This window comes from Exserohilum turcica (genome assembly GCF_000359705.1).
Source record: "Exserohilum turcica Et28A unplaced genomic scaffold SETTUscaffold_19, whole genome shotgun sequence".
NCBI lineage: Eukaryota > Fungi > Ascomycota > Dothideomycetes > Pleosporales > Pleosporaceae > Exserohilum > Exserohilum turcicum.
The window spans coordinates 304,984-329,243 of NW_007360014.1; the positions used below are offsets into that span (position 1 = coordinate 304,984).

Below are 24,260 nucleotides of genomic sequence, written 5' to 3' on the forward strand. Positions count from 1 at the left end.
GTTGCCGACAAGCTGTATGTGCGCCACGTGCTGCTGTGGCTCGCGCAGAACAGCGTCGATGTCGTGCTCGAGCCAGATTGTCGCTGGGCGCGCCAATGGCATTCCAAGCAGTTCAGGAATTTAAAGACCGTGTTGGGGTTGCGGGGGGGAAGAGGAGGGGTTTGGACTGGCTGGGTTGTTGTGGCTAGTGTAGAGGATTAGCTGGTGCGGATATGATGGGGTAGGTTATCTCTACTCTTATGCCACCCTGGTTATGTATCGTTGAATCAACCATCTTCAAATGCCTTGGCTGTGCTCTGAGAGCACCGTGTGGTTGTAGTGGACTCGGCTACTGATCAGCCCTGGCCCGTCAAGCATGTGTTGGATATGCAAAACTTCCAATCAATATTGCGTGATGAATCATCAATGCGCAAGATAAAGATTTCACAATGGCCTGAATACTAGCTCTTGCCATAAGATTTACGTATTATTCTACAGAAACATCTACCGTAAACACTACCGTACATAAACCCCTGAGTCAGGGTGCATTTGGGGCCTCCAGACTTTCCGCCACATTGAAATCGTTTCGTGAATCAAAGATTAAATGATTCTCGACGCCACAAGCCCGCTGTTTGGACCCCAGAGGTTGCTCATACGTGTAGTAAGCAGACCCTGTACCACCATCGATACCGCATTTTGCTATTGTGCTATCCTCAGTCCTTGTTCCATCAATGAGAAGCTCCGAGATTCGATACCAACTGTCCAGCGTTAAAGCAAATCGTATCAGGAAATAATAGGGCATAAAATTTAAGCCCGGGCTTTCAGAGAAGCCATTGGATCCCTTCCCGCGGTCCTTTCACCGTACATCCAGTTAACAACTCGCGCCATGTACATTCGCCCCTCTTCAGACAAACGGCTCTTAAATGCCGTGAGCCATTGCTGCGCACGTTCCCGTTTCTGCACATCAGCTTCCGTAGTAAGCTTTGAATCCTGGTTGGTAAGCACGAGACATTGCCACACCTGGGGTATGTAACGATTAAGGGTTGCTCTGAGCTGGGCTGAGGCTTGAGATGGTATGGCTGCGGTGTCACGGGCCGATGTCGGAGACTGCTGTCCGGATGGAGGTTTCGATGGCGAGGTATGGCCGTATTGAGTCACTTGTGGTTGGCTCTGCTTGGACAGATGATACAGGGAATTTACAGTCATATGGCACAATGACTGTCCAGTTTGTTGGGATGGTTTATGACCAGTCGGATAAGGAAAGGCTGGTTGAGTTGATGCGAAGGCGGGCGATGAGCAGGGCTGAGAAAACTTTCGCTGATCTTGTACCGGCTCCATGCGACCCGATTGCTGTTGGTACGATGACTCTTGTCGTTGTACTTGCGATCCTGAGACATTCATAGTTGTCTGTCCGCTGCCAGGCTGTACAACACCTGCTTCCACAGACTTGGTTTTGTCACGTACAGTCATGCTAAAGCTCCTAATGCTTAAGAGTGCTTCTGCCCTTTGGTTCGAGTCGGGATGGTGACTTGCAATGTGCCAACATGCGGAGAGGTAATTTCGAATCTGGTCGCGCTCCTGAGGATTGAAGCATAGGTAGCGCGGATCACGAACAATATCATCGGGCTGAAGCATGGCGACTTGTAAAACATGTTGCATGGAAGGAAACCCCTGTTGTTGCGTAGTAGCATGAATATTCTTCACAAGGGTTTTAATTAGTGTCGAGATTCAAGAAGTGGCAGAGGCAGACTCACGGAGTGGAGTGGTATCGACAAAGTAGAGGCTGGTGTCGAAGTTCCGCTGAGCTTCTGATGTGACTCGGTATGAATCGGTTCTTCCTTGACATCAGTGGCGGAAGACGAATGAAGGTGCGGAGTTTGTGGAGGCTCTTGTGCTGTAGGTGTAGAGTGCTTTGTCGAATTCTTTGACTGTGACCACTGCGTGTCCGCTTTTGTTGGCTTTGATCCTGCATTTTGTGAAGGTGCTGACTTGGACTGGCGGTGATTTCGCTGCTGGCCCTTTGCCTGGCTCTTTGCCTCTTCTTTTTCGGAAACAGTGCGAAGCGCTCGGGAAGGAGGCGACGGGTCCACAGACATTGCCGTCTGAGAAAGCACGTCGACCCCAGGTGTGACATTGTCGATATTCTTGTTTACATTACCATTGATCTGGCCATCATTTGAAGAAGACTGAAGCGCAATACTAGCGGCGTTTGGAAGTCCCGTATGAACCATCCTATACAACCCGGATCGCGACGCCTTCTTGGTAGCATACCGAACTGTTTGTGGAGCGTGCACTGGGTAAACCAGAGGGTGCAATCCGGGCTCTTGAGTGACTACGAGACGTTTATCTGGGCCGTAAAGATAGTCGCTATAGGCTGGGAAGATGTCGCAGTCGCGCTGCAGCTCTTCCCATTCCTCGTCGCGAAATGGCATGGTCGCTGTGAGTGAGCTGCGGTCTCGCTGGCGATGCAGATGGAACGGCAGTAGCGAGTTCAATCAACGATATTGCGGGTGGTTCGGTGTTTGGGACTAGATTAGCTGATTTGAGTAGGCTCAATCTGCAGTAAGTAGAAGTGGAGAGGTGGAGAGGTGGAGAGGTGTAGCCTGGAAGCGCGCGGTGAGTGTAAACAGGGAAAGCGCGGTGGAGCAGTGCGACTAGAGGCACTCACAGTCTAGAACACAGAGGTGAAAGCACGCCATTGGTACATGGGAACCTCTCTGGGACCAAGTTGTAGCCACTCGCAAAACGTTTGACATTTGAGCAATGCGGCCTTGCTGTGCCACACTTGAGCGCGATCGGTCGAATATGACATGTGCGCATATTACCAAAACATAGACTTGTACCAGCCAATTCCTATGCAGTTGGGGCATTGAGTTTCTGTGGAAAGACCATTGCACCGCTGCAGACGACTTCTTGTCTCCGAGTTCATATACAAACAATACTCACGCACTTCATGTTGCAGAAGGACGACCTTAGTGACTGGAAAAGATGAGTAATGTCAAGATGCTAGAGGTGCAAGAATCTCAAGAATGAAATGAAGTACAAACGAGAAGTTCACATGGAGGTGACAAGCCGGGGCAGCATTCATCTTCTAGCTTTATGTTCAAACAGCATGAACGAATAATCTTAGCATTTCAGACAGCAATGGTAGTCTGGAATACATAACGGGAGTTCAAGCAACAGTCTCAGTATGCGTATCCAGATTGGCCAATATTCGGTCTAGATGGGTAGGGAACAGACACGACAAGAATGAGATAATCGGGTGATGTGAACTTGAAGAAAACTGCATTACGTCAAGATGAAACGAGAAAAATTAAAAAGAGGCAATGCAAGGGATAAACAGTTGACCGATGTTAGAGAGACCGCTCAAGTCCAGCGTCGGCAAAACCTTGATCCGAGACTCCAAGAGATGACGCTGATTCCCCACGACCCCACCATGCTCGCGTCGATCTTTGAACCTTGCAACCACAGTCTTTACAGCAACCTCTGCTTTCGCTCTTCCGTGTCGCAATCATTCCGCAGGTACGAATTGCGTTTTCGCAATGGCCGACGCATCACCTGCACCCGAAGCCGAAACCCTAGAAGCACTCCAAGCCCGTCATCGCAAAGAACAACGCGATCTTGTCTCGCGTACGACACAAAAGAAGAAGCAAGCGAGCAAGAAAACACGAAAGGGCGTCAACGAAGAGTGCGAGCGGCTAGAGAGGGAATTGAAGGAGCGACAGGAGCATGAATTGGCGCTTCTGAATGGAGAGGTCGTGCAGCAGGACCACGAAGACGTCGATTTGCCTTCGGACGACGAGACACAGAAGGTCCAAGAAGTTGCAAAACTCAATATTGGTGGAAACACCGCTGGATCCAGAGAAGACGACAACCAGGAAGACGCTGCAGCACCCAAGTCAAAGAAGCCTAATCGCGCCAAAGCCCGTCTCGCCCGGCGGGCTGCCGAACAAGCATCGATGATCGCTGATGCGCAGCGCGAGGCTGCAAATGCACCAAATCCACGAGAGCTTGAGCGGGAACGCATGGCGACACAACTAGAGAAACATGGCCTGGTACTGCATGAGATACGGGCAGATGGGCATTGTTTGTATGCTGCTGTCGCGGATCAATTGCAAACAAGAGAGCTAGGCTTGAAACCGAGGATAGAGGTTACAATGGCTAAAACTGATGGCAAAGATGATACCGAGAAAAAAGAGAGCTACAAGGCGGTCCGGCACGCAGCAGCAGACTGGATACAAGGCCACGCCGACGACTTTTCCGGCTTCATGGAAGACCCGCTACCTGAACATGTTCGCAAGATTAGGGAAACTGGTGAGTGGGGCGGGCACCTGGAGCTTCTTGCGCTGGCTAGATCGTACGGATTGAGAATATGCGTGCTGCACAGTGACGGGAGAGTTGACAAAATAGAGGCCGAAGACGGCGGCGTACACGAGATTTGGCTGGGCTACTACAAGCATAGTCATGGTTTGGGAGAACACTACAACTCGCTGCGAAAAGTTGGGTGAGAGACATCTATGGGTCGAAGAGTGCATCCGGCACATATCCGGTGCCTTCAATGCCACCTTTGCTCGTCTGGGCAGTCCACCTTGTGGCGCCACATACTCACACAGTCCCTTACCACGCCTTTGATGACGCCAATCTCGTGAGTCCGCCGAGGCGTCCAATGCGCAATCTTGACCAGCGCATTGTCTGTCTCCTCTCTGTCCGTCTTTGTTACCACGCCTTGGTCGTCATATGATATATCCTGGCCCGGTTGTTCCAGTAGCTCCGTGTGTACGAGGGGTGGCAGCGACCACGGAGGTCCACCGGAGGAAACAGGCTTGTGTGTTGGGAACTCGAGACAGATTAAAACGCCACCGGAGGACTTGGTGTTTGGAGGTGCCCGTCGGAGAATATCCGTCATACGTGATGCCCACTTTGGACGCAGGGAGGGCGGAAGGGCACATAGGAACTATTTGACGTCAGACCCATCACTAGCAGGTATTGGAATACCATGAATAGCACTCACGGTATTGTCATAGATAATATCAAAACCCTCGTCTCCCTCCCAGCCATCCACATGCTTGAACCATGCGTCGTCGAAAAAGTCGGCGCAGATGATCTTGATGGCTCCTTTGCCCGTCTTTTCGTCCTTTACCGCATACTCGCCCTCCAACGGGCCTTTTCCTGGATCCTGTAGATATTTCCGCGCAACCTCAGCTGCATGTGGTGACACCTCCAGCCCATAGGCATCATAACCGTGTGCTGCAAACAAAGCCACATCATATCCCTTTCCACAGCCCGGCACCAGCGCTCTCCTCCTCTTGCCGTCATCCCTCAGCGGCCCAGGCAGGGATGCGTAACCGGCCGACTCGCTGTTCGGCGGGGGAGCGCCCAGCGAGGGATTTGGGTCTGGGGACGAAAGAGGGCGAGAACGCTCATTAAGAACGTCGATGAGGGCGGGATTGGCGTTGCCCCGGTCCCATGGCAAAAAGGTAGCCTCGCGCCAGAGGTCATCCCATCGATCGCCGTGATCCGACTCGGGGGCGGACGAGAAGAGAGCGCGGAGACGGTCCTGGTTCTGCGTTGCCATTGTGTACTCTACACAGGGCTGGAGCTTTCGCAAGCCTAGATGCGTGTGGTGGTGTTTCGAGCGAAGGTTGACAGAGCTTCGAGCTGATGTTACGAATTGGATAGGCGTAATAGGGCCCTGGTGGTGACGAATGCGGGGCGGGCGACTAGCAGCTCCATGCTTGCTTTTCCCTTGGTTTCTTTTCCTCTGTGCAATGTGGACGCATGTGCGACGTCAACGCTACCGCTGCGGCACCGTTGTTGCACGGGGCAACTGTTTGATCCAGCCCGACATGACTAGACGCAGCGATTAATCCGTGCTCGCATCTGCGCAACTGAGAGCCATGGGAAACGGGCAAACGAGAAGCCTCGGCACACATGGCCGACGTCGCCGCTGTCAACCTGGTTTGTGGCTAGTGTCCCGCTGCCAGCGCTAGAGCCCAAAACGGCGCTAGCGTGTGGCGTAGGGAGTCCGTGCCCACGGAGATATGTCATCGCAACCTCCAATCAAGCCAGACTCAGGCCCAGATCATCACCTCGTTCTAGCGCTACGCTCCCTTCAGCACGAAACAGGCTCCACGGGCAATGATACCTTTTACGATGGGCCTCGTATGGCACGCTAGGAATTGCCCAATCCAGGCTCGCCGGACTGTCGCTTGCATGCATCCTGCCACCCCACTGCGGACTCCAGTGTTGGTGTCAACCATTAATAGGTTCCACACACGTTCTCGCGGTGTAGGCATACACGCGGGTGTAAAACGCCTGCTTCATCACTTGCATCACCACTGTTTGGTCGGCACGGAGGCGGATTTCCATTCTGGATGGTCTGGGCAGCCATGGCACCTCGAAAATCTCCTCCCTTCATCTCCCTTGCCGCTCCGCCTCTGCGTGACGGCAGGGAGGCGAGACATCCATGTGGGGGTCGTGTATGAGCAGAGCTCATGACTCAGCGGCTGCAAGCTTCCGAGGCATTACGACACTGACACGCCGTTCGGATGAGGCGTTGTGCATACCGCGATAGACGGATAATGGCGCTATTCGATGGACCGGATACGCAATATGTGGTCGCTGGAAACTGGCTAGTTTTTTCTTCCTTCCTACATCCTTCTCGCTTGCGACAATCACGGCATCTGGCTCACTGATATCGCAGCCCAGTATGCCACGCGAGGAGCCCACTTCAACGCCACGTGCCGACCTCGACATGGATACCAAGAAAGAAGAGCAGGACTATTCACAAGAGCATGGAGCTGAAGCTGATGCTAAAAGAGAGGAGAAAGATGACATGGCTATTGAGTCTTCGGATGCTTCAGTTACAACGGTTACGGAAGAGCCAGAACCCTCGAAAGCAAGACAACGACCAGTCGAATTAGAGCGAACAACAACAGTAACGCCCGAGGCGGTCGTTGTTCCCCGTTCGCAACGGCGCGGTCTTCTCGCGCGCTTTGCTCTTATTCCCGAAGTCGAGAATCCTACACATTACCCGCGGTCCACCAAATGGTTTCTGACTTTTATCGTCGCCTTCTGTGCTATGGCCGGACCCATGGGCTCTGCAGTTGTCATGCCGGTCCTCAAAGATATCAGCGAAGCCTTTGGCGCGAGTGAGACTATCGCCAACATGTCCGCCGCCGTGTACATGCTCAGCATGGCCATCTTTCCGCTGTGGTGGAGTTCCTTCTCGGAGAGACTGGGACGGCGAACGATCTACATTACTTCGTTTTCTCTCTTTGTTGTTTTTGCAGTACTCGCAGCCATCAGCACGAGCATCAACATGCTGATTGTATTCCGCGTTTTCTCCGGAGGTGCTGCCGCCTCGGTGCAGGCGGTGGGAGCTGGAACCATTGCCGACATCTGGGAGTCGAGAGAGCGAGGTCGAGCAATGGGACTATTTTACCTCGGGCCACTGTGCGGTCCTTTGATTGCCCCAATAGTTGGAGGCGCATTAGGATCGGGACTAGGCTGGCGGAGCACCCAATGGTTTCTGGTTATTTACGGAGGGTTTACCGTTATTTTCATCGTCTTCGCTCTTCCGGAAACACTGCATCGGGGCGAGAAAACGTCCGCCGGCCCGACCGCTCCACGTCTGAGCGACACTAACGAAAAAGCACCAGATGGGGCTCTCGGACCAAGCATTACACGCACGTCGACGGTCCAAAATACCAAAACTCTAATTGTCCATATCCGTCACATCTTTATAGATCCGCTTCGAATCATCGCGTGGCTACGCTTCCCGCCCGTTCTACTTACCGTTTACTACGCTAGCATAACATTCGGCTGCCTCTATGTCCTCAACATCAGTATCCAGAAGCGGTTTGCCATGCCGCCATACTCGTTTTCCACGCTCATCATCGGCCTGCTCTACATACCAAACTCCCTGGGATACCTCCTAGCATCCGTCTTTGGCGGCCGGTGGATCGACTACATCATGTTCCGCGAAGCCCGCAAAGCAGGGCGCTACGACGATAATGGAAAACTGATTTTCCGCCCCTTGGACCGGATGAAGGAAAACGCGTGGCTTGGGGCCTTGCTTTGGCCTGCCTCGTTGATCGTTTTTGGCTGGACATCTGAACGTGGAATCCACTGGATAGTACCCATGATTGCCAATTTCTTCTTCGGCATCGGCAGCATGTTGATTTTCGCCCTCGTTAACACCATGCTAACCGAGTTCATGCCGCGACGCGCTGCAAGCGGTATCGCGCTGAACAACTTTGTCAGGAACATTTTTTCTTTTACTGGCGCTATCGTTGCAGAGCCCATCATCAGTGCAATTGGCAATGGATGGATCATGACGATTTTGGGCATCTGGAGCATAGTCACGGGGTGCATGGCGTTGGGTGCTATGCGAATCTGGGGGGAAAAGTGGAGAGAGTCTATGGTCAAGGTTTTGGGATAATAAGGTCACAACAGGTGGGAGTTTTACATTAATGAGTTACGCATGTCAAAAGTGCTTGTGTGAGCGTTATGAACTAGGTTTGGGTTATTATATGCGCATGAAGCGGGAGTTTTACAATAGATGACGACTTTTCTGATATCATCATGCGCTGAAAGGAAGCTGGTTATTCTCTGACCATTGCTCGTATCCTGTGAAAGACTGCGACTCCAGAATCCGACGTAAGATGAAGTTATCCCCGGTTCCAGAAATTTAGGTTTCGCAACTAAGATTAAGTTTCGATCCGAGGTCCCACCGAGCGTCAATAGAACTGACACGTATTACATGTATCATGTCGGTTAAACACGTACTTAGTAGCTTTTTGCACCATCAACAGCAAAATCTTGGTAATCAGATAAAAAAAACTTCCCCAGTTGAACGATGAGGGGTGCGCTCGCAACAAAAAAAAAGAGAGGGCCTCTTCGATCATCATCACAGTAGTACCAGCGGCGGCCAAAAACAAACTTTTACTTACGACAACCTCGCAGGAAATCATACGATTTCTACGTAGAGTGATAACCTCGTGTACATTGCCCCCCCCCCCGCCCTGGCAACGCGCTAACAAGAAAAGTCAAGAACCGGTGTACACCTACATATGTACCAACTAATCACACGTACACGTAGGTACGTACCCCGGATATCGCGTGCGACAGCAAAGAGGAAAAAAGATAAAATTAAAAGGGAGCGGGGAAAAAAGGGGAGGGGGGGGAAAGAGAACGTAAGTACTGTATTGTGCAATGCGTATGTATGTTAAATTTGCACGTGTAAAAACGAGCACACGAGAGAGTACGAGGCATAAACCGGGAATAAAAGCTCGATAATACATTACTTTCTCTCTCTCTCTCTCTATCTGCCCACTTACTTACCACTACCCACTCACACTTACCACGACGTAGGATGCGCTTCCCCACTCGCCCCTCCCCCCACAAAACAAACTCCCGGGCGTCCCGAGCACGATTGGTTGGGACGGGTGCGCGTAAGCATGCTGTTCCCTTGCTCGCACCGCCTGTGTTTCTAACTCTTAGGCCCTGGTACCAGGGAGTAATGTGTGTTAGTGGTGTACGGGGAGGGGGGTAGATCATGTCTTACTCACCGCTGACAAAGCGCAGCCCGGGATTTGCAGCCTGCCTACCACAGACGTTGTTGTATGCGGGAGATGCTTGTGCTTGTTCGCCCCGCTTCGGAACAGCCAGCTAGCTAGTAGCTAGCCAACAAGCTTGTATGGATGTACATATGTAGGGTACAAGGGGGTAACGGAAAGGAAAAAGCCACTTCGCGTCCCGCACCAGGTGTGTACTAGATGATCTGCGTCCATCCTTGTTTCTCAATACGTTATCTACGGAATTCTGGCCTTGGCGCCACTTTTCCGGAAGTATGTATGTAAGTTATCCTTGTGTCTACGGCACGGCACGGCACTGTGCTGTATCCAAGACTCTGGGTTGGTAACTAGGAGGTGTAGCTGCAACACGTGGTGCGCTGTTCGCCGACTCTGCGCACGTGTTGCGGTCCGAAGTCCTGCCGAGAAAAGACGGTTCGGCAACCCCTTCTTTTTTTTTCCTGGGGGACACCGGTGTCGTTTGCAGTCTCGGTGGCATGCTGTGTGGTGGTTGGTGGCGGGTATTGGGATGGTTGGGTACGTGTGTGGTGTAGGGTTTGTCAGAGGACTTGTAGAGAAGAAAAGAGAGAAGGGTATGAGGACAAGGCTTTGTTTCCTTTCCGTGTTTAACAGGGTTCATTCTTGTGCTTCTACGTACTAGACTGGGAATGTGTGCGTGGGGCTGTGTTCGCTCTTACGTACGTCCATACATCCATAAATACAAGTTTAGAAGTAATACCAACACTTCTTCACCAAGACGCCATTTCACATCCCAACATAAACAAATCAGTCAAAACACACACACACACACACACATGTGCCAAATACAGCTAGTAGTCGGCGCATTTCCTAGTAGTCGGTGGATTTCGCACCAGTTGAGATAACCCCGCCATTTTGCACGCCTAGTCCCTTCCCATCCCCCAAACTTCGCAAGTAGATAGCTAGAAAATCGATGGTGAAATTGTATCCACCATTCTACGGGTTCTTGTTCCCAGCTTTGCAAAGTGAATAGACATGTAAATAGATACTGCCCACTGCCCACTACTATGTACCACATTCTTGGACATACATACACGGCGCTACTCAGCCAGCTAGTAGCCATCGGCGTTACATCACGCGCACTTCATACATGGTATACCCAGCTACATTTCGGCCCCTCACATTCCAGACACACCGGAAGAATCACATGCATCTTGCCATGTAACCGGTCATCGCTCCCTCCTCCAGCTCCCAGCTCCAGCCCCTGATCCTGTAGCGCACACAAGTCCCAATTTCTTCACCATACCAGAACCAGAACCAGTACCTAGCAATACACATGATTCGTATCCATCCCATTCCATGTACTACTCTATTCTCCACAGACAACACCACCACCAACACCAACACTGCGAGCGAAACTAAAAAATAAATAAAAAAAATAAACAGTGCAACAAGTCCAACAAAATAAAATCTAAACACCAATTCAAAGCAAGTAAGCAAACGAGTGATTTATTCCCCACGTAAGTACCTCTACACGTATGTCCCTCGCCCTACCACTTTTCTCTAAAATCCCTGCTTCATGCTTATCCCATCCTGCACCACACACACACGCACACACCACGCAGCACACCAAACAGCAGGGCAGGGTAAACCATGTTTTTCCTGCTTTTAACTTACTTACAAACAACCTAGCCATGCCCCGCCATTCAGCCCCCCCTCCGTCCGGCGCATTGTTCCGCGGAGCGCGCAAGAATCAACGGAGAATTTGGGGCCTGGTAGATACGAATTACCTGTTTAGGATCGTTTGAGGTGTCTAAGTAGCTTGTTTTTTGTTTTTGTTTTTGTTTTGTTGGGCGAGCGCTGGTACGGGTACTGGTACTGGTACTACACCGCGTATAGCTAGGGGTGGCGGTAGGTAGGTGTTGGTGGTACGGATGATGATGATGATGATGATGGTGGTGGTGGTGGTGGTGGTGGTGGAGAAGTAAGTAGTGTAGTTTATGATGGCAGTGGCGCTACTTAAGTATTTAGTTATTGAGCGGAAGCGTGTAAGCGAGCGAGCGAGCGAGCGATAATCAGATCGTTGGTGCGAAATGTGGGGGAAGGGGGGGAGTGGGAGCAAAGCTGAAGGAAGCTGACAGCTGAACTTGTGTAATTCTTTTAAGCTTTCTTTCTTAAGCTGTTTCTTGTTTTTTTTGTGGGTGTGTGTTGCTGGGCTGGGCGTTTCTTGGGAGCTGAAACTCAGCTCGCTGGGTACATACATATGTGTGGATAGATGGATGGTATTGGATTCTACTGTTCTCCCTGTGGAATAATAGTACGAGTGCTGCAGTGCGAGGTTAGAAGGCATGTGAAGATTGAGACATGGGCTGTTTTTCTTCACGTATCAGGACACGATGGGATGCAGTGGGATGCAGTGCAGACAGTGTTAGTGTACATGAGAACATTAATTCGTGATAAAAGATATGTGTACATCGGCGGTCTTTTCTTTGCTTTGGCTACTGGATTGATGTACTCGGGGTGTGTGTGTGAAAACTTTGCTTTCTTACCACCACACAAAAGAGCGCCACAACTGAACGAGAACAGCCGTGTATAGTTGTATTTGTGTGTGCGTGTGCGTGTGTGTGGCGGATGCAGAAGAAGCAAAGATGGTTGAAGAAGTAGAAGAAGAAGAAGAGGAAGAAGAATATAGATGTTGATGATGCACTTTGAGCTCTGCAGTCGGATTCTCTTTTCCTTCTCTTCTCGCATCTAGTCCAACAGGCGTTGCGCCCATGGCGCACTCTCGTACCACGCTCGGATCTTCTTGCCCCAGATGTACAGCGGAAGAACACAGACGGTGACAATGGCGGCAGCAGCAGCCATGGCGGTGAAAACGGGCAACGGTCCAACAACCATGAGCCAATCGATGATGGGGTTGAGCCCGACCGTCACGGCACCAGCTGAGATCAAGTTGATCGAGGCAAAGGCCTGGGCCGAGTGGGCGGGGTGGCAGTCGATGACGTAGGAAATGGCGATTTGAATGACGCCGATGCTGCCGACGTTTGTGACGGTCGACCAGACCAGGATCCACGGCAGAGGCAAGCTGTTTTTGAAAGCGCTGCCGAGGCTGAGGAGGCCCACCATGGTGACTGGTGTTGCGAGGAGAAGAAGTACAAGGCGGAACTCCGGCTCGACCATGCCCTTGCGCGTGCCGTTGTGGCGCGCCAGCAGCTCGACAGAGGCGTCGGACATCCATCCGAAGAGAGGACCGGAGAAGAGACCGACGAGGAAGAGAGGCAGGTTGGTCATGCCAATTTGGCTGGGCTTCAGGTCGTACGGAGGGGCTGCCAAAAGGATCGACATGAAGGTCGACATGCCGACGAGCAGCAAAAAGACGGTGGCGTTGAGGAAGCAGCTGTAAATTACGATTGGGGAGGAGATGAGACCTAGCGGCTTGATCATTCCCTTGAAGAATGACTTGTCTGAGAGGCGACCGCGGTGAAGCGCGAGCTTTTCTCCGTACGTTTGTAGTCGCGGCACCTCGTTCTTCTTCAGGTCATCTTCCAAGCTCCAGACCTCTGACTTCTCAGGTGGATACTCGGTCTGCTCAGCAGACTCGGTCTTTCGATTAAAGTATGCCGATTCGAAAATGGTAAAGTACAGCACAGGGATCAGGGCCGTGTAGATGAGGGCCGTGATGAGGAAGTTTGCGTCTACTCCAAAGGCATCTGTGACGATACCGGCGATGATTTGACTGTGGAAGAGAAGAAATTGAGTTAGTTGGGTTTCTGGGCACAATAGGTGCGGATAACTCACCCGACTTGGGCTCCAGAGTTGAGCAGGAGATTCCACACGGCGATGGATCGGCCTCGCTGGTTGATGAAGAAGATGTCACTGATGGTAGCGGTGAGCAGGGTAAACAAAGGAGCAGAGAAAAGACCTCCAGCCGTTCGCGCAATGGCCAGCATGGTGAACGTCTGTGAGAAGTAGGCAGCAAAGCTGGCCAAGGCTAGTAATACAACACTGTAAACGTAAAAAGGCCTTCTTCCCCAGATGTCTGTTCCTGCGACGGCAACAAAAGCCGCAGCTGATGTCCAAAAGGTAGGCGCAGTGATAAGCCATGTCGAAACTTCACCCTCGGTGCTCTTGAGTGACTCGGTCAGGGGCTCCAGGCCAGGTGTAAGCATGGCGGTTGTTCTGCAAAATCTTAGCGTGAGGCCTTGATACAAATATGGATGTAGGTAGCATACGCATTGGTAATTGCAGACCCAAAGGCTAGGACAAACAGATGAATGCACTTCCATGTCAAGGACCTAAAGTCGTTAGCCCGTCATGTCTTAGACCGCATCTGGGAACTTGCTCACCAATTAAGAGGGTCATTTGGATCGTTGCTTGGCTGTGGAGAGCGCACTGGACCTCCACTCTGGTTGGTGTTGCCTTCTTCAGACGCATTGGACGCATCCTTGCCCCGTACTTCTACGATTGATGTGCCGCGGGGCATTGCCGCACGGCGGCTCTCTAGAATACCCCATCCCATCCTCACTGATTTTGCGATTCAACGCGATTCTTTTTTTTCTGTTTTTTTTTCTGTTAAAGAAACTGCCCGAGTCTCTTGTTGGAATTCGATATAGCGTAAAAAGTAGGATGGACGACCAGCGTTTGGAAGGAATGTAAGAAACGAAAAACAAAAAAAGGGGGGGGGGGTGGTCAAAAACTGGCCAGCAGTTTATTTGTCAAAACTAGCAGGTAACGAATCGAAACAATGAGGGGAAGAAGAAGAAGAAGCAGAAAAAACGAAAACAAAATGAGATCCGGTCTGCAGAGCAAATAGGAAGTGTACTTCAGCCACGGAAGATATTGTCATTTTGAAGACTGACTATCAGTTTATACAAACTGAGCCACAAAAGGAGGATAGTGAATTACCAAGCAGCGTTACGCGTCTGGCAAGCCTGGGGTAAGCATGATTCGGCGGTAGTTCGACATACTGTAACACACGTCGCAACGTAGTCTCGTAGGGCCATGGAGTGAGAGAGATCGATGTGTATGAGGCCGTGTTACGGGACCCACTATGTATGTATGGCTTTACCTAACAGTTGGGTTTACGCCAGACCTCAGTAAAACGATAAGCGGCAAAGCATACATTCATACCAAGCCTCTAGACTGAACTTTGGGTGCTGTAGAGTGACGCTTCTTTGCCCGTGTTGCCTTGGGCAATGTGCTTGGCGTTGGGGAATTGAAACAATGCCATGCACAGGATAGAGAGAGAGGGCGTCGCATTCGTCCCAGGCCCCCATTTGGAATACTTATAGAAATATAGGTGCCCTTTTAACGCCCGGATTTGGAATGTCCACGCGGTTTGAAGACGTGGGGAACACGCTTGTTAGACGTTTACGCCCGTCGCACGAGCCGCTCGCATCGCGGGTGCACTAAGCCATGTGCAACGACAGCCACAGGAGCCCATGTCAGTGCCTTGGGTCGGAGGGCTGAAAGGCCTTGGCTGGTTGGGGCTCTCAGGCGCTTATGCCACCATGATGGCGCTGCTGCAAATCCTCAAACAAAGTCTCGGCAACTGGACCCGACGTCTGAAACGGCTCATGTATGGGAGTGTAAAATGGGCCGATATACGCATAGGGCCGACTGGGCAACGCATCAAGTAGGCCTTCAGTTTGAGAGTCGAAAAGGGCGCAAGTCGACTTATAGGGGCTGAGTAGGGCGCAAATGGGCATGTGAGGAGGCAAGTGATGGACGAGTTGAGGAATGCCAGGACTACAAATAGCGGAAAGGGTCTCGGCGATGTTTGCCCTACTGTAGTATGTCGTAGTCCTGATGGCTGCTGGCATGCCGTGTAAGTAAGGTGTCGAGTACAAAGCATATGGATCCAAATGTGTAAGTAGATACATCGCTAGGGCCATGTTTCCTCGCATCGACCTGCTCTATGTATGGGGACTAGGTTGGTCATGCTTATTTGCATTAAAGGTGCGATACCACACGCATTTCAACAAACAACTGAGATGCCAAATTGCCGGGTATGACTTGGTAAAACACGATGCAAACGCATTCAAAGTGGCTGAAAAGAAGCTTCTCGAAGCGCACATTGCGGTTTATGCTGCATACAAGACGGCACTCAGCTGCCGGAGTACAGCCTTATATCCTCGCATGGCTATGCACAGCCATGAACGTGCTTGTCGATCCTCGCAGGGCCCCCTTTCAAGCACTCTTTCCTTGCGCCTCAGGCTGTCATGACACGCGTCCCGTGTTGTGCTAAACGTACAGGCAAGGTGAGGCAGAGTTTGACTATTATATCTACCGAAAATATCCAACTCGCTCATAGAACGCCAGTACACCTCCCCAAGAATAGACAACTTTTATCGTCATAATCATCGTTAGAATCTTGCCAAATTACTCCAAACACATCGTTTAGAAACTAGAAAATAACAACACCCGAAAACACTTCAACTAGCCGCGTTTCGAATCTTGGCGGCCTCGACAGCTTTCTCCCAGCTCGTCCGCCAGATGAAGACGCCTTCGATTGCTGCGACAATGGTGAGCGCAATTGCAGGTCCCTAGGGGGCGTTAGTTTTACAATCCACTCATTGTAACATGGGTAGTCCTTACACTCCAGAGTCCGTACAGCCCCCAATGAAGCGGGCCGAAGCCCGTCCAAAGACTCCACGGGATGCCGACGGCGTAGTATGCGAACAGCCCAACATAGCCGCCAATCTCTTGACGGCCCAGTCCACGAAGGATACCATTGCAGTTGGTGGCCAGGGCGTCGAAGACTTGGAAGGTGGCGCAAAGAGGAAGGAGATGCGCCACCATGTCAATGACCTCTTCATCAGGCGTAAACAGACGCGGGATAGATTCGCGCAACAGAGAAAGGAAGAGGAGGTTGAATAAACCAATAAAAACAGACGCAAAAACCGCCACCTTGGCAGCGGTTTTGGCGGGCATGGCAAGCGTGGCACCAATCAGATTAGCAATGCGCGTTGACGCCGCAACGCTCACGGGGAAAGGTATCTGGAACGTGATTCCGGTAATGGATCCGAGGACCGATTGTGCAGCAAGCGCTGTAGGTCCCAGCCAGCTCGACGTCAGCGTCAAAATCTCAAAAGCGAGGAACTCGGCAAGAACCATGACCAGGCCAGGAAGCGCGAGCTTAATCATGGGCATCCAGTTCTTGAGCGCTCGTCGGTCGAAGCCGCCCCAGCATTGGTAACCGTCAACAAAGTAGACATAGAGGAACAAGAAGAGAGGCATCAAGTTCTCGGTGATGACGATGGCAATGGGTGCTCCGACGAATCCCCAGCCGAGATGCCAGACCATGAACCAGTTCAAGAAGGCATTGAGAGGTGCACAGATGAGAAGGATGTACATGGTGGCGTTGAAGATGCCCTGTGCTTGGACATAGCGCTTGCCGCTCTCAAAAGCGGCGTAGCCAGGGGTGCTGGCAATGAGGATCTTCAAGTACAGCCCGGCTAGGCGCGCAGTCTCTGGCTCGGGACCAATTACAGCGAGAATGTGCTCAGCAAACCACCAGACGAGCGAGATTGGAACGGTTATGACGAACAAGAAGCAAAGCATGCGCTGGAGTTGCAGGCCCACGAGGTGTGGACGTCCAGAGCCGTATGCTTGTGCGCAGAGCGTGTCTAGTGAGGTTGCAAGGCCCTGGTACACGGAATATCCTGTAATGGATGCAGTCATGCTGGCCAGACTCACCGCTCCGAGCTCCGTCTTGCCAATGTGGCCAACCGTGAAGATGCTGGCTACTGGCAAACTGTACTGCAACATGAAGGTCAGAATGAGCGGCGCCGAGGTTCTTGTCAAGACTTTTGCTTCACGCCGCCAGCTGGTGCTGATTTTGCCCGCGGCAACCGCCTCGTCCCATGTCTTGTTAATTGTCTTTGGCGAATCGAGACCGCCGTACGGCAAGCTCTGGTTTCCACGGGAAGCGCCAAGCAGGGCTGTTCGCTCAGACAGTGACTCAATGGCGCTCTCCTCGTCGGGCATGGACTTGACCTTGCGCAGTCCAGACATGAAGGTACCCGTCGACACGCGATCAGATGGACCCTGACTAGCCGCTCTCGGGTGTTTTGGCGGCAGCAGATTGTTATCGCGGAGCAGGCTTCTTTCTTCATTCCGTACGCTTTCCCGTTCTTTCTTGGACAAGTAGCTGTGCTTCTTCCATGATGTGGACGTGTGACTGCGGTCGGGAACACTGGAGGAGATGACGGCTGCAGAGCGCGGGCCTGGGTTTACCCAAGAAGGCCGGCGATAAGAATTGATCATGGAAAACTGGCGGATAGTCTCTGAGCTCGACGAGGAAGCGTCGTCTTCGGATGGCGAGTTGTCTTCCTCGAGGTCTCTGGCAATGGCTTCTTCGGCGACATCCTGGGCGTGTGTCAGACTTTCTGTCTGGGCTAGCACGTCGCTTGCAAGCCCAGTGACAGGAAGTCCTGTCGGCAGCGATGGCGGGGCCATGATTGGAAAAAGTGCAACTCAACGAGAGGGAAATAGACGGGAAGCCTGTGCAAAGCAGTCTTTGAAAAAAATGGAGGATTATAAGAGGGTTAAGAGGCAAGGTCAAGAGTGGGGCATGCTGCATGGTCTGATGCGGCAGCCCCAAGCGAACATGGTGATTTGCGCTAGCCGGCGCCTTTTCACCCGCGCCCTTTGACGGACTGACAGGCGCGGCACGTGTCGATGCACGCCGTGATGATTACCTGCCGGAAATAGCGTGCTGTTGGTTGGAAGAGCACAGCGGCACGGCCGCATGCGGTGCGAGATGCGAGTAGCGTGGAGTTGGATAAGGCGGCCGAATCAGTGGTGGAGGGTGGCAATGAGTGGCAGCAAGAGTGAAGGTGAAGATGCGGCGGCGGGTGGTGGAAAGGGAAAGCCGTTGGGAGGCGCCGAGTGCCAAGACATTGGGAAAGGGCGCAGAGATGCAGGCTAAGCTCAACGCCACAGCGTTCCTGATACAAGACAGTCACAAGAGGAAACGGCTTTTGAGGCGTGCGTCAAGGCTGGTATCATTGTCTGCTGCAGAAATCTATCCATCGTCATCATCCTCCCCAAACAAAGCATTATTACACAACTACTCGTCGGAGTCCCTCGGTGCCTCCGAGAACTCTCCTGCCCGTCACGGCATCGCGACCCTTTCCGCTCTCCCATCTGCCTTCTCGGCTGCCTTCTTCCTTGCCCCAGCCCTCGTCTCCCTCTTCGCCGTCCTGTCCGTTTCTGAATCCGGCAGCTCCTTCCATGAAGGCAATCTGCCGCTCGTGCTCGCCGTCTACCCAGCGATGGATGCATGTGTAGCAGTAGACGAAGCCCGTGGGCGATGCCGTGGGGTTGACAATTGGGGTGACGCAAATCGGGCACAGCGCCGACGAGGGTGGCGAGGGCACCGTGAAGATGGGCAGGAGGGTGATGGAAGAGATGGGGGGATCAACGCGCGGGGGCTGCTCCGCCGATGATGACCACGGGCGCGGCTTGTCCGCAGCATCGGCCTGCTTGGACGCCTGCTGTTGTTTCGCCGAGGGTGGAAGCGAGGGCAGGATGGGTGGCGGCAGCTCAATGTTCTCGGCAGCTTTTCGTGACAGCTGGCGGGCAAAGTCGGAGGCGTACCACCACTCGAGGAACTTGAGGGCAAAGATGCTGGTCGGGAGCAGGATCTTGAGCGAGCTCAACAGGCGCGGCTGCATGCTGCGGGCGAGGTTCCGGGGCGAGAAGAGAGATCCCCCCTCTCCAGGCCGCGCAGGGCCAACCTTGGCCGGGGCCGTCGCCAGCTCAATGGCCTTGTGGTCGGCCTCGCCCAGCCTGCGTATGCGCGTGCCGATCAGCCACATGAAGGGCGAGTGGTACTTTGTGCTGTCGAACAGATAGGCCATGTTGAAGACGAGCAGCGAGAAGTAGTATGCGGCGTTGACGCTAGGGTAGATGTTGCGCAGGAACCACTTGTAGTAGTGCAGCAGCCTTTGTTTGATAGTCGCGCCGGCGGGCAGTCCGTCTCTTTCGCGGTTGTATCCCGGGCCCAGCAGGTTGGCGTGGGCGGCGTGCACGTCGTAGGCCTCGTCCAGCTTCCGCTTGAGCCACGGCAGCCCGACCAGCACGGCGAGGTTCTTCCACACATGGCCGCGCCCCAGCTTGACGGCGTCGCGCACGCTGTCCGAGGCGCCCAGCTGTGCGCGCGGCACCTCGCCGCCGCGCACCCGCAGCACGCGCGCGCGCTTGAGGCCGTAGAAGTTCTCGGTGAAGGAGCCGCCGTAGGTGCGCAGGAAATGGCGCTCCACCAGCAGCATCAGCAGCGCATACACCTCATCGAAGGAATTGAGGACCGGCAGCAGGTAGCGCGGGTATCGCGGCGTGGCGACGGCGAGCAGGTAGCGCAGCGACGGGGGGAGGAGGGAGGCCAGCTGCTGCTCCGACAGCAGCTCGAAGAGCGAGGGCTTGAGGTCGTCTATGCCATGTTGCAGCGCGGGCAGGAACTCCATGGCACCCGGGGACAAGACGACGGCAGACGGTCGTGATGCGTCTTCATCGATGGTGGTGGTGGTGGTGCCAGCGGTGCATGCTAGTGTGTGATGCGTGTTTGGGGGCGTGGATGCGGATGCGCGCTGCAGCCGAGGCATGCTCGGATCTCGCGCACGCCCGCGCCGACGCGTGCGTCACGCTGCCACCACCGACTGCCCGACATCAATCCATCATCACGACCGCATACATACATGGCCCCCGCCCCTCGCCTTGCATCCCCCAGAAACACCCAATTCACCCCGCCGCCGCAGCCATGGAGGCCCAAGACCCGCGATGCGCCGAGCTGGAACACCCAGAGCTCATCAACTTTGTCGTCTCCGTGTAGGCCTCACTGCTCCCCATAGCACCACACAGGGCTGACCACGACTCTCTACAGCCTCATCGTCATCGGCATGCTCGTCTCCTACTTGCCGCAGCACTACAAGATCATAGCCCACCGCTCTTCGCGCGGCCTCAGCCCCATGTTTGTCCTGCTCGGCACCGTCTCGGGCACCGCCAGCATCGCCAACATCCTGACACTGCCTGAGAGCACCAGGGACATGGACTGCTGCCAGCATATTGGCACCTTCCCGTGCACAGCAGCCATGCTGGGCATCGTGCAGATCGCTGTGCAGTGGGCTTGCTTCTTCTTCATGTAACGCACCACCTTCACCGTCACCCGCAATGCACCCACTGACACCGCCACCAGCATGCTGTTGTTCCTCATCTTCTTCCCCCGAGGCCCCTCGCTCGCCGCAGAAGACGAAGACCAAGACACCAAAATCCCAACCTGGAAAGAGGCCGTCCTCGTCCTGGCCGTGTCGATTGCCTTCTTCGTCGTTGCGCTGTTTGGCTCCGTCTTCGTCGTATACGCGCTTCCGTCCCATGTCCGCGGCTGGGCCAACTTTCTCGGACTGCTCGCTACCGTGCTTGCTGCCGTGCAATACATACCCCAGATCTTCATGACTTGGAAGCTGCAAGAGACGGGCAGCCTCTCGATTCCTATGATGTGCATACAGACTCCTGGCAGTTTTGTCTTCGCCGCCAGCCTATATGCCCGCTTAGGTCCAGCAGGCTGGAGTACGTGGGGCCTGTTCATCCTCTCCGGCATATTACAGAGCTTCCTACTTTTCATGGGCATTTCGTTCATCCTGAGGGATAGGAAGGCCCAGCAAGCCCAAACCGCAGGTCATGTCAACGGAAATGGACATGCGGAAAGCAGTGAGCGCACGCCACTGCTAAATGCAGAGCACTAACACTGTCAATCAATTACCATGTTTTGTTTCTTGAACTCCTTGTCCCACCCTTGTGACCTTGGCTCCGCCTCTGACATTCAGGTACTCGTGGCGCGGATACTACATAAGCTGTGCCCGCCGACTTACCGTCTGCATCTCTTGTACTTCTCGCATCCGGTCTGATATATCCAATCGTCGACTCCCTTTGAAATGGCGTAATGCTGAGATACAATAAATGGGTGCAGCGCCATACCTGTACACCTAGTACACTCGATGTCGGATCGGAATGGCGGTGCCGGCAAGCCTGTGGAACGTGCAAAGAGTTACTGCAACCACAACTACCACGCTCTGGATCGGTTCATCAGCTCCGCAACAACAGCCGCAGCTACTGGTCTTTTGCAAAAATACGCCAACGTCGTGGCAATGAAGACCTCGACGCCAAGCTAATCTAACGTTCTTTTGGAAGGTATCTCAACGTCGGCCTTGGCCACTTGGCAAAGAAGGATCTACTTTCTTATGACCTTCTTTTCCGGACACAGCCCATGCGCGGCTCATGATAAGAGTGGACCGGAGACAATGTTGCACGCGCATTTATCCAAGAATCCGGTACATACCAAGAGGTGGGGCAAATACTATATATGAAGATGCCCTGCCGCCTCGAGAAATGGCGACGCGCTGCACACATCCGAGGGACTCTGGTATTGCAAGAGCCCAAAGAGACAAGTCGTCAAGATGAAGTTTTCTAGCGCAATCGTCCTCGCGGGCGCTGCCCAGACATTTGCTGCACTGAGGCCCCGTCCCATGGTCTCGTCAGTGGCGATTCAGGACGAGATCAAGACGGACAAGTATGTCTCGCCCCAGCGCTCCAAAGAAGCCACTGACGAAGAGACAGGTTGATGGCCAATCTCGAGGCATTCGACGCAATTGCAAAAGCCAATGGTGGCAACCGCGCATTCGGCCTTCCCGGCTACGCAGCTTCAGTCGACTACATGCTTGCCAAGACACAAAACACGCATTTCAAGACATGGACCCAGGACTTTCCAGCGCTGTTCAACCGGGTTGACTCGATTGAGTTCAGAGTGAGCAACACTTCGTACCGCGTCGTTGGACTGTCGTATTCTCCCTCCACGACTCCCGAAGGCCTGACGCTTCCGCTCGCCCTGGGCGCCTCAGGACCCGAAGGCTGCACGAATGAGGCATACAACAATCTGGACGTAAAAGGAAAGATTGTTCTTGTTCAGCGCGGCTCATGCCCCGACGGCACTACCCTTGCTGGACGCATGAAGCCTGCCGCTGCTGCCGGTGCCGCCGCCGTCATCATCTACGCCAGCGACAGCGCCAACGTTACCGGTGGAACGCTCTCCAACCCCAACCCTAAAGAATACGTGTCGACAGGCTACATTAACCTTGCCGATGCCGAGCCCCTTGTTGCCCGTCTCCGTGCCGGCGAGACCGTGGAAGCCTACTTCCAGCAAACGCAAGTCGTTGAAGAACGCATCACACAAAACGTCTTCACCGAGACCAAAGACGGCGACCCAGAAAACGTCATCATGCTCGGTGCCCATCTCGACAGCGTCCAAGCTGGCGCCGGTATCAACGACGACGGCTCCGGCAGCACGCTGATTCTCGAAATCGCAAAGGCACTGCGAAAATTCAACGTCAAGAACAAAGTCCGCTTTGCATGGTGGGGCGCCGAAGAAAACGGGCTCCTGGGCTCCAAGTACTACACGCAGAACCTCAATGCCACCGAAGCAAACAACATCCTCACATACCTCAACTTCGACATGGTATCCCGCGGCTACTTTGGCGTCTTCGACGGCGACGGCAGCGTGTACAACCTGACTGGCGCGCCCGGCTCTGCCGCCATTGAAAAGCTCTTCGTCGAGCACCTCGAAGGCAAAGGCATCAACGTAACAGCCGCCCGCTTCACCGGCGGCAGCGACTACCAATCCTTCATGAACATCGGCAAGCCCGTCGGCGGCCTACACACCGGCACAGGCGTAGCCCAGGACCCTTGCTACCACCAAGCCTGCGACACCATCGACAATCCCAACCCGGAAACCCTGACTATCAACGCAAAAGCCGCAGCCCACGTCCTGTCTATCCTAGCCACCCGCGGCGAGGAATTCATTCCAAAGAGCCCCGTCAACGCGAGCATGATTACCGCCAGGGGCATTATCGGTGTGGAGCCCAGATGGACATTGCCCGAGGAGGGCGACATGCATCTTGCGACGTGTGGACATGATGTTTAGACTCGCCTGTGCATACTCTCGGTAATCCGAGCGTGTGCAAATGTAAAAATAATGAGATTTACCTTTTTTTATGGTATACATTGCCATTTCCTCTGCTTCGGAAATAAGTGACGACCATGCTATGTTGTCTAAATAGTACGTTAGTTTGTTGACGCAAAGCAAGAACCATGGAAATGCCACCAAGTACATACATACATAGCATTACGCCGTACTTGAGCACACAACACTGAGTTTACGACTTACAATTCCGCGTTCTAGTCTTGTACTCGACATTCATACCGTTCCTCTTTTCTTTTTTTTTCCCCAGGAGTGGTTCCTGCCAGAACCAATATTACTCAGCCATACATGGATAATTCGAGTCCTTGATTCCTCCTGCTTCACAAGTAGTTTTTGATGCTATTCGCTTCAGAACAAAGCTACTAAACTAGCTAGTCTCGCACACCACTTCTTCCATGCCAATGCCAATACCCCCCGCTCCAAACAATAATGCACTTGCTCATACCTGTGCCCCGCAATTTCGCCCCCCACACCAGGATTTCTGACTCGCATGTCATTTCGTTACACGCTAAAGGTCTTCGCGCCACATCCTCACCCAGCCCACCCATATCTCAATCAGAATATAAACATGCAGTTTTCACTTTCTGCCATCAATTCGGTTGCATAGTGTAGTGGTTATCACTCCAGATTTTGACTCTATGTTCAAAAGTTTTCTGGTAACCCCGGTTCGAACCCGGGTGCGACCTCTTGAAGCT

General features: G+C 53.2%; 8 protein-coding genes and 1 non-coding gene across 9 annotated transcripts; 4 read left to right on the forward strand and 5 right to left on the reverse strand.

Annotated features, from left to right (window-relative positions):
* Positions 1-786: 786 nt before the first annotated feature.
* SETTUDRAFT_28213 (uncharacterized protein) lies at positions 787-2,411 on the reverse strand (the record flags this gene model as incomplete). The annotated part of the gene is made up of 2 exons (XM_008026524.1): positions 787-1,650; positions 1,734-2,411. The coding sequence occupies 2 exons, from the start codon at positions 2,409-2,411 to the stop codon at positions 787-789; spliced, it is 1,542 nt and encodes a 513-aa protein (XP_008024715.1).
* Positions 2,412-3,521: 1,110 nt separating this feature from the next.
* Positions 3,522-4,487, forward strand: SETTUDRAFT_109261 (uncharacterized protein; the record flags this gene model as incomplete). Its single annotated transcript, XM_008026609.1, has 1 exon — positions 3,522-4,487. One exon carries the CDS (start codon positions 3,522-3,524, stop codon positions 4,485-4,487), a length of 966 nt encoding a protein of 321 aa, XP_008024800.1.
* A 47-nt stretch (positions 4,488-4,534) lies between these two features.
* Positions 4,535-5,554, reverse strand: SETTUDRAFT_109590 (uncharacterized protein; the record flags this gene model as incomplete). Its single annotated transcript, XM_008026610.1, has 2 exons — positions 4,535-4,933; positions 4,991-5,554. The coding sequence occupies 2 exons, from the start codon at positions 5,552-5,554 to the stop codon at positions 4,535-4,537; spliced, it is 963 nt and encodes a 320-aa protein (XP_008024801.1).
* A 697-nt stretch (positions 5,555-6,251) lies between these two features.
* On the forward strand, positions 6,252-8,519 carry SETTUDRAFT_169001 (uncharacterized protein; the record flags this gene model as incomplete). Its single annotated transcript, XM_008026611.1, has 1 exon — positions 6,252-8,519. A coding segment is annotated over exon 1 (1,630 nt), but the record flags the coding sequence as incomplete, so codon positions are not given.
* Positions 8,520-12,284: 3,765 nt separating this feature from the next.
* On the reverse strand, positions 12,285-14,052 carry SETTUDRAFT_161115 (uncharacterized protein; the record flags this gene model as incomplete). The annotated part of the gene is made up of 4 exons (XM_008026612.1): positions 12,285-13,269; positions 13,332-13,712; positions 13,766-13,828; positions 13,880-14,052. 4 exons carry the CDS (start codon positions 14,050-14,052, stop codon positions 12,285-12,287), a joined length of 1,602 nt encoding a protein of 533 aa, XP_008024803.1.
* A 973-nt stretch (positions 14,053-15,025) lies between these two features.
* SETTUDRAFT_39365 (uncharacterized protein) lies at positions 15,026-15,427 on the reverse strand (the record flags this gene model as incomplete). The annotated part of the gene is made up of 1 exon (XM_008026537.1): positions 15,026-15,427. One exon carries the CDS (start codon positions 15,425-15,427, stop codon positions 15,026-15,028), a length of 402 nt encoding a protein of 133 aa, XP_008024728.1.
* A 269-nt stretch (positions 15,428-15,696) lies between these two features.
* Positions 15,697-20,026, reverse strand: SETTUDRAFT_150591 (uncharacterized protein). Its single transcript, XM_008026613.1, has 4 exons — positions 18,611-20,026; positions 18,473-18,551; positions 16,131-18,010; positions 15,697-16,078 (listed from the first exon to the last, which is right to left on the reverse strand). The coding sequence occupies exons 1-4, from the start codon at positions 20,000-20,002 to the stop codon at positions 15,968-15,970; spliced, it is 3,462 nt and encodes a 1,153-aa protein (XP_008024804.1). The 5' UTR covers positions 20,003-20,026; the 3' UTR covers positions 15,697-15,967.
* Positions 20,027-20,295: 269 nt separating this feature from the next.
* On the forward strand, positions 20,296-23,508 carry SETTUDRAFT_161117 (uncharacterized protein; the record flags this gene model as incomplete). Its single annotated transcript, XM_008026614.1, has 5 exons — positions 20,296-20,363; positions 20,419-20,676; positions 20,731-21,209; positions 21,981-22,101; positions 22,149-23,508. The coding sequence occupies 5 exons, from the start codon at positions 20,296-20,298 to the stop codon at positions 23,506-23,508; spliced, it is 2,286 nt and encodes a 761-aa protein (XP_008024805.1).
* A 654-nt stretch (positions 23,509-24,162) lies between these two features.
* Positions 24,163-24,251, forward strand: SETTUDRAFT_t133. The gene has a single exon. It is a non-coding gene; the product is annotated as a tRNA-Gln (tRNA).
* The last annotated feature ends 9 nt before the right edge of the window (positions 24,252-24,260 follow it).

Coding starts and splice junctions, on each gene's coding strand:
- SETTUDRAFT_150591 (XM_008026613.1), bottom strand. CDS start 20,002: ATGGAGTTCCTGCCCGCGCTGCAACATGGCATAGACGACCTCAAGCCC. Junction 18,552..18,610: donor GCACCGAGGGACTCCGACGA/GTAGTTGTGTAA, acceptor AGATTTCTGCAG/CAGACAATGATACCAGCCTT. Junction 18,011..18,472: donor TGTATCAGGAACGCTGTGGC/GTTGAGCTTAGC, acceptor CCTCTCGTTGAG/TTGCACTTTTTCCAATCATG.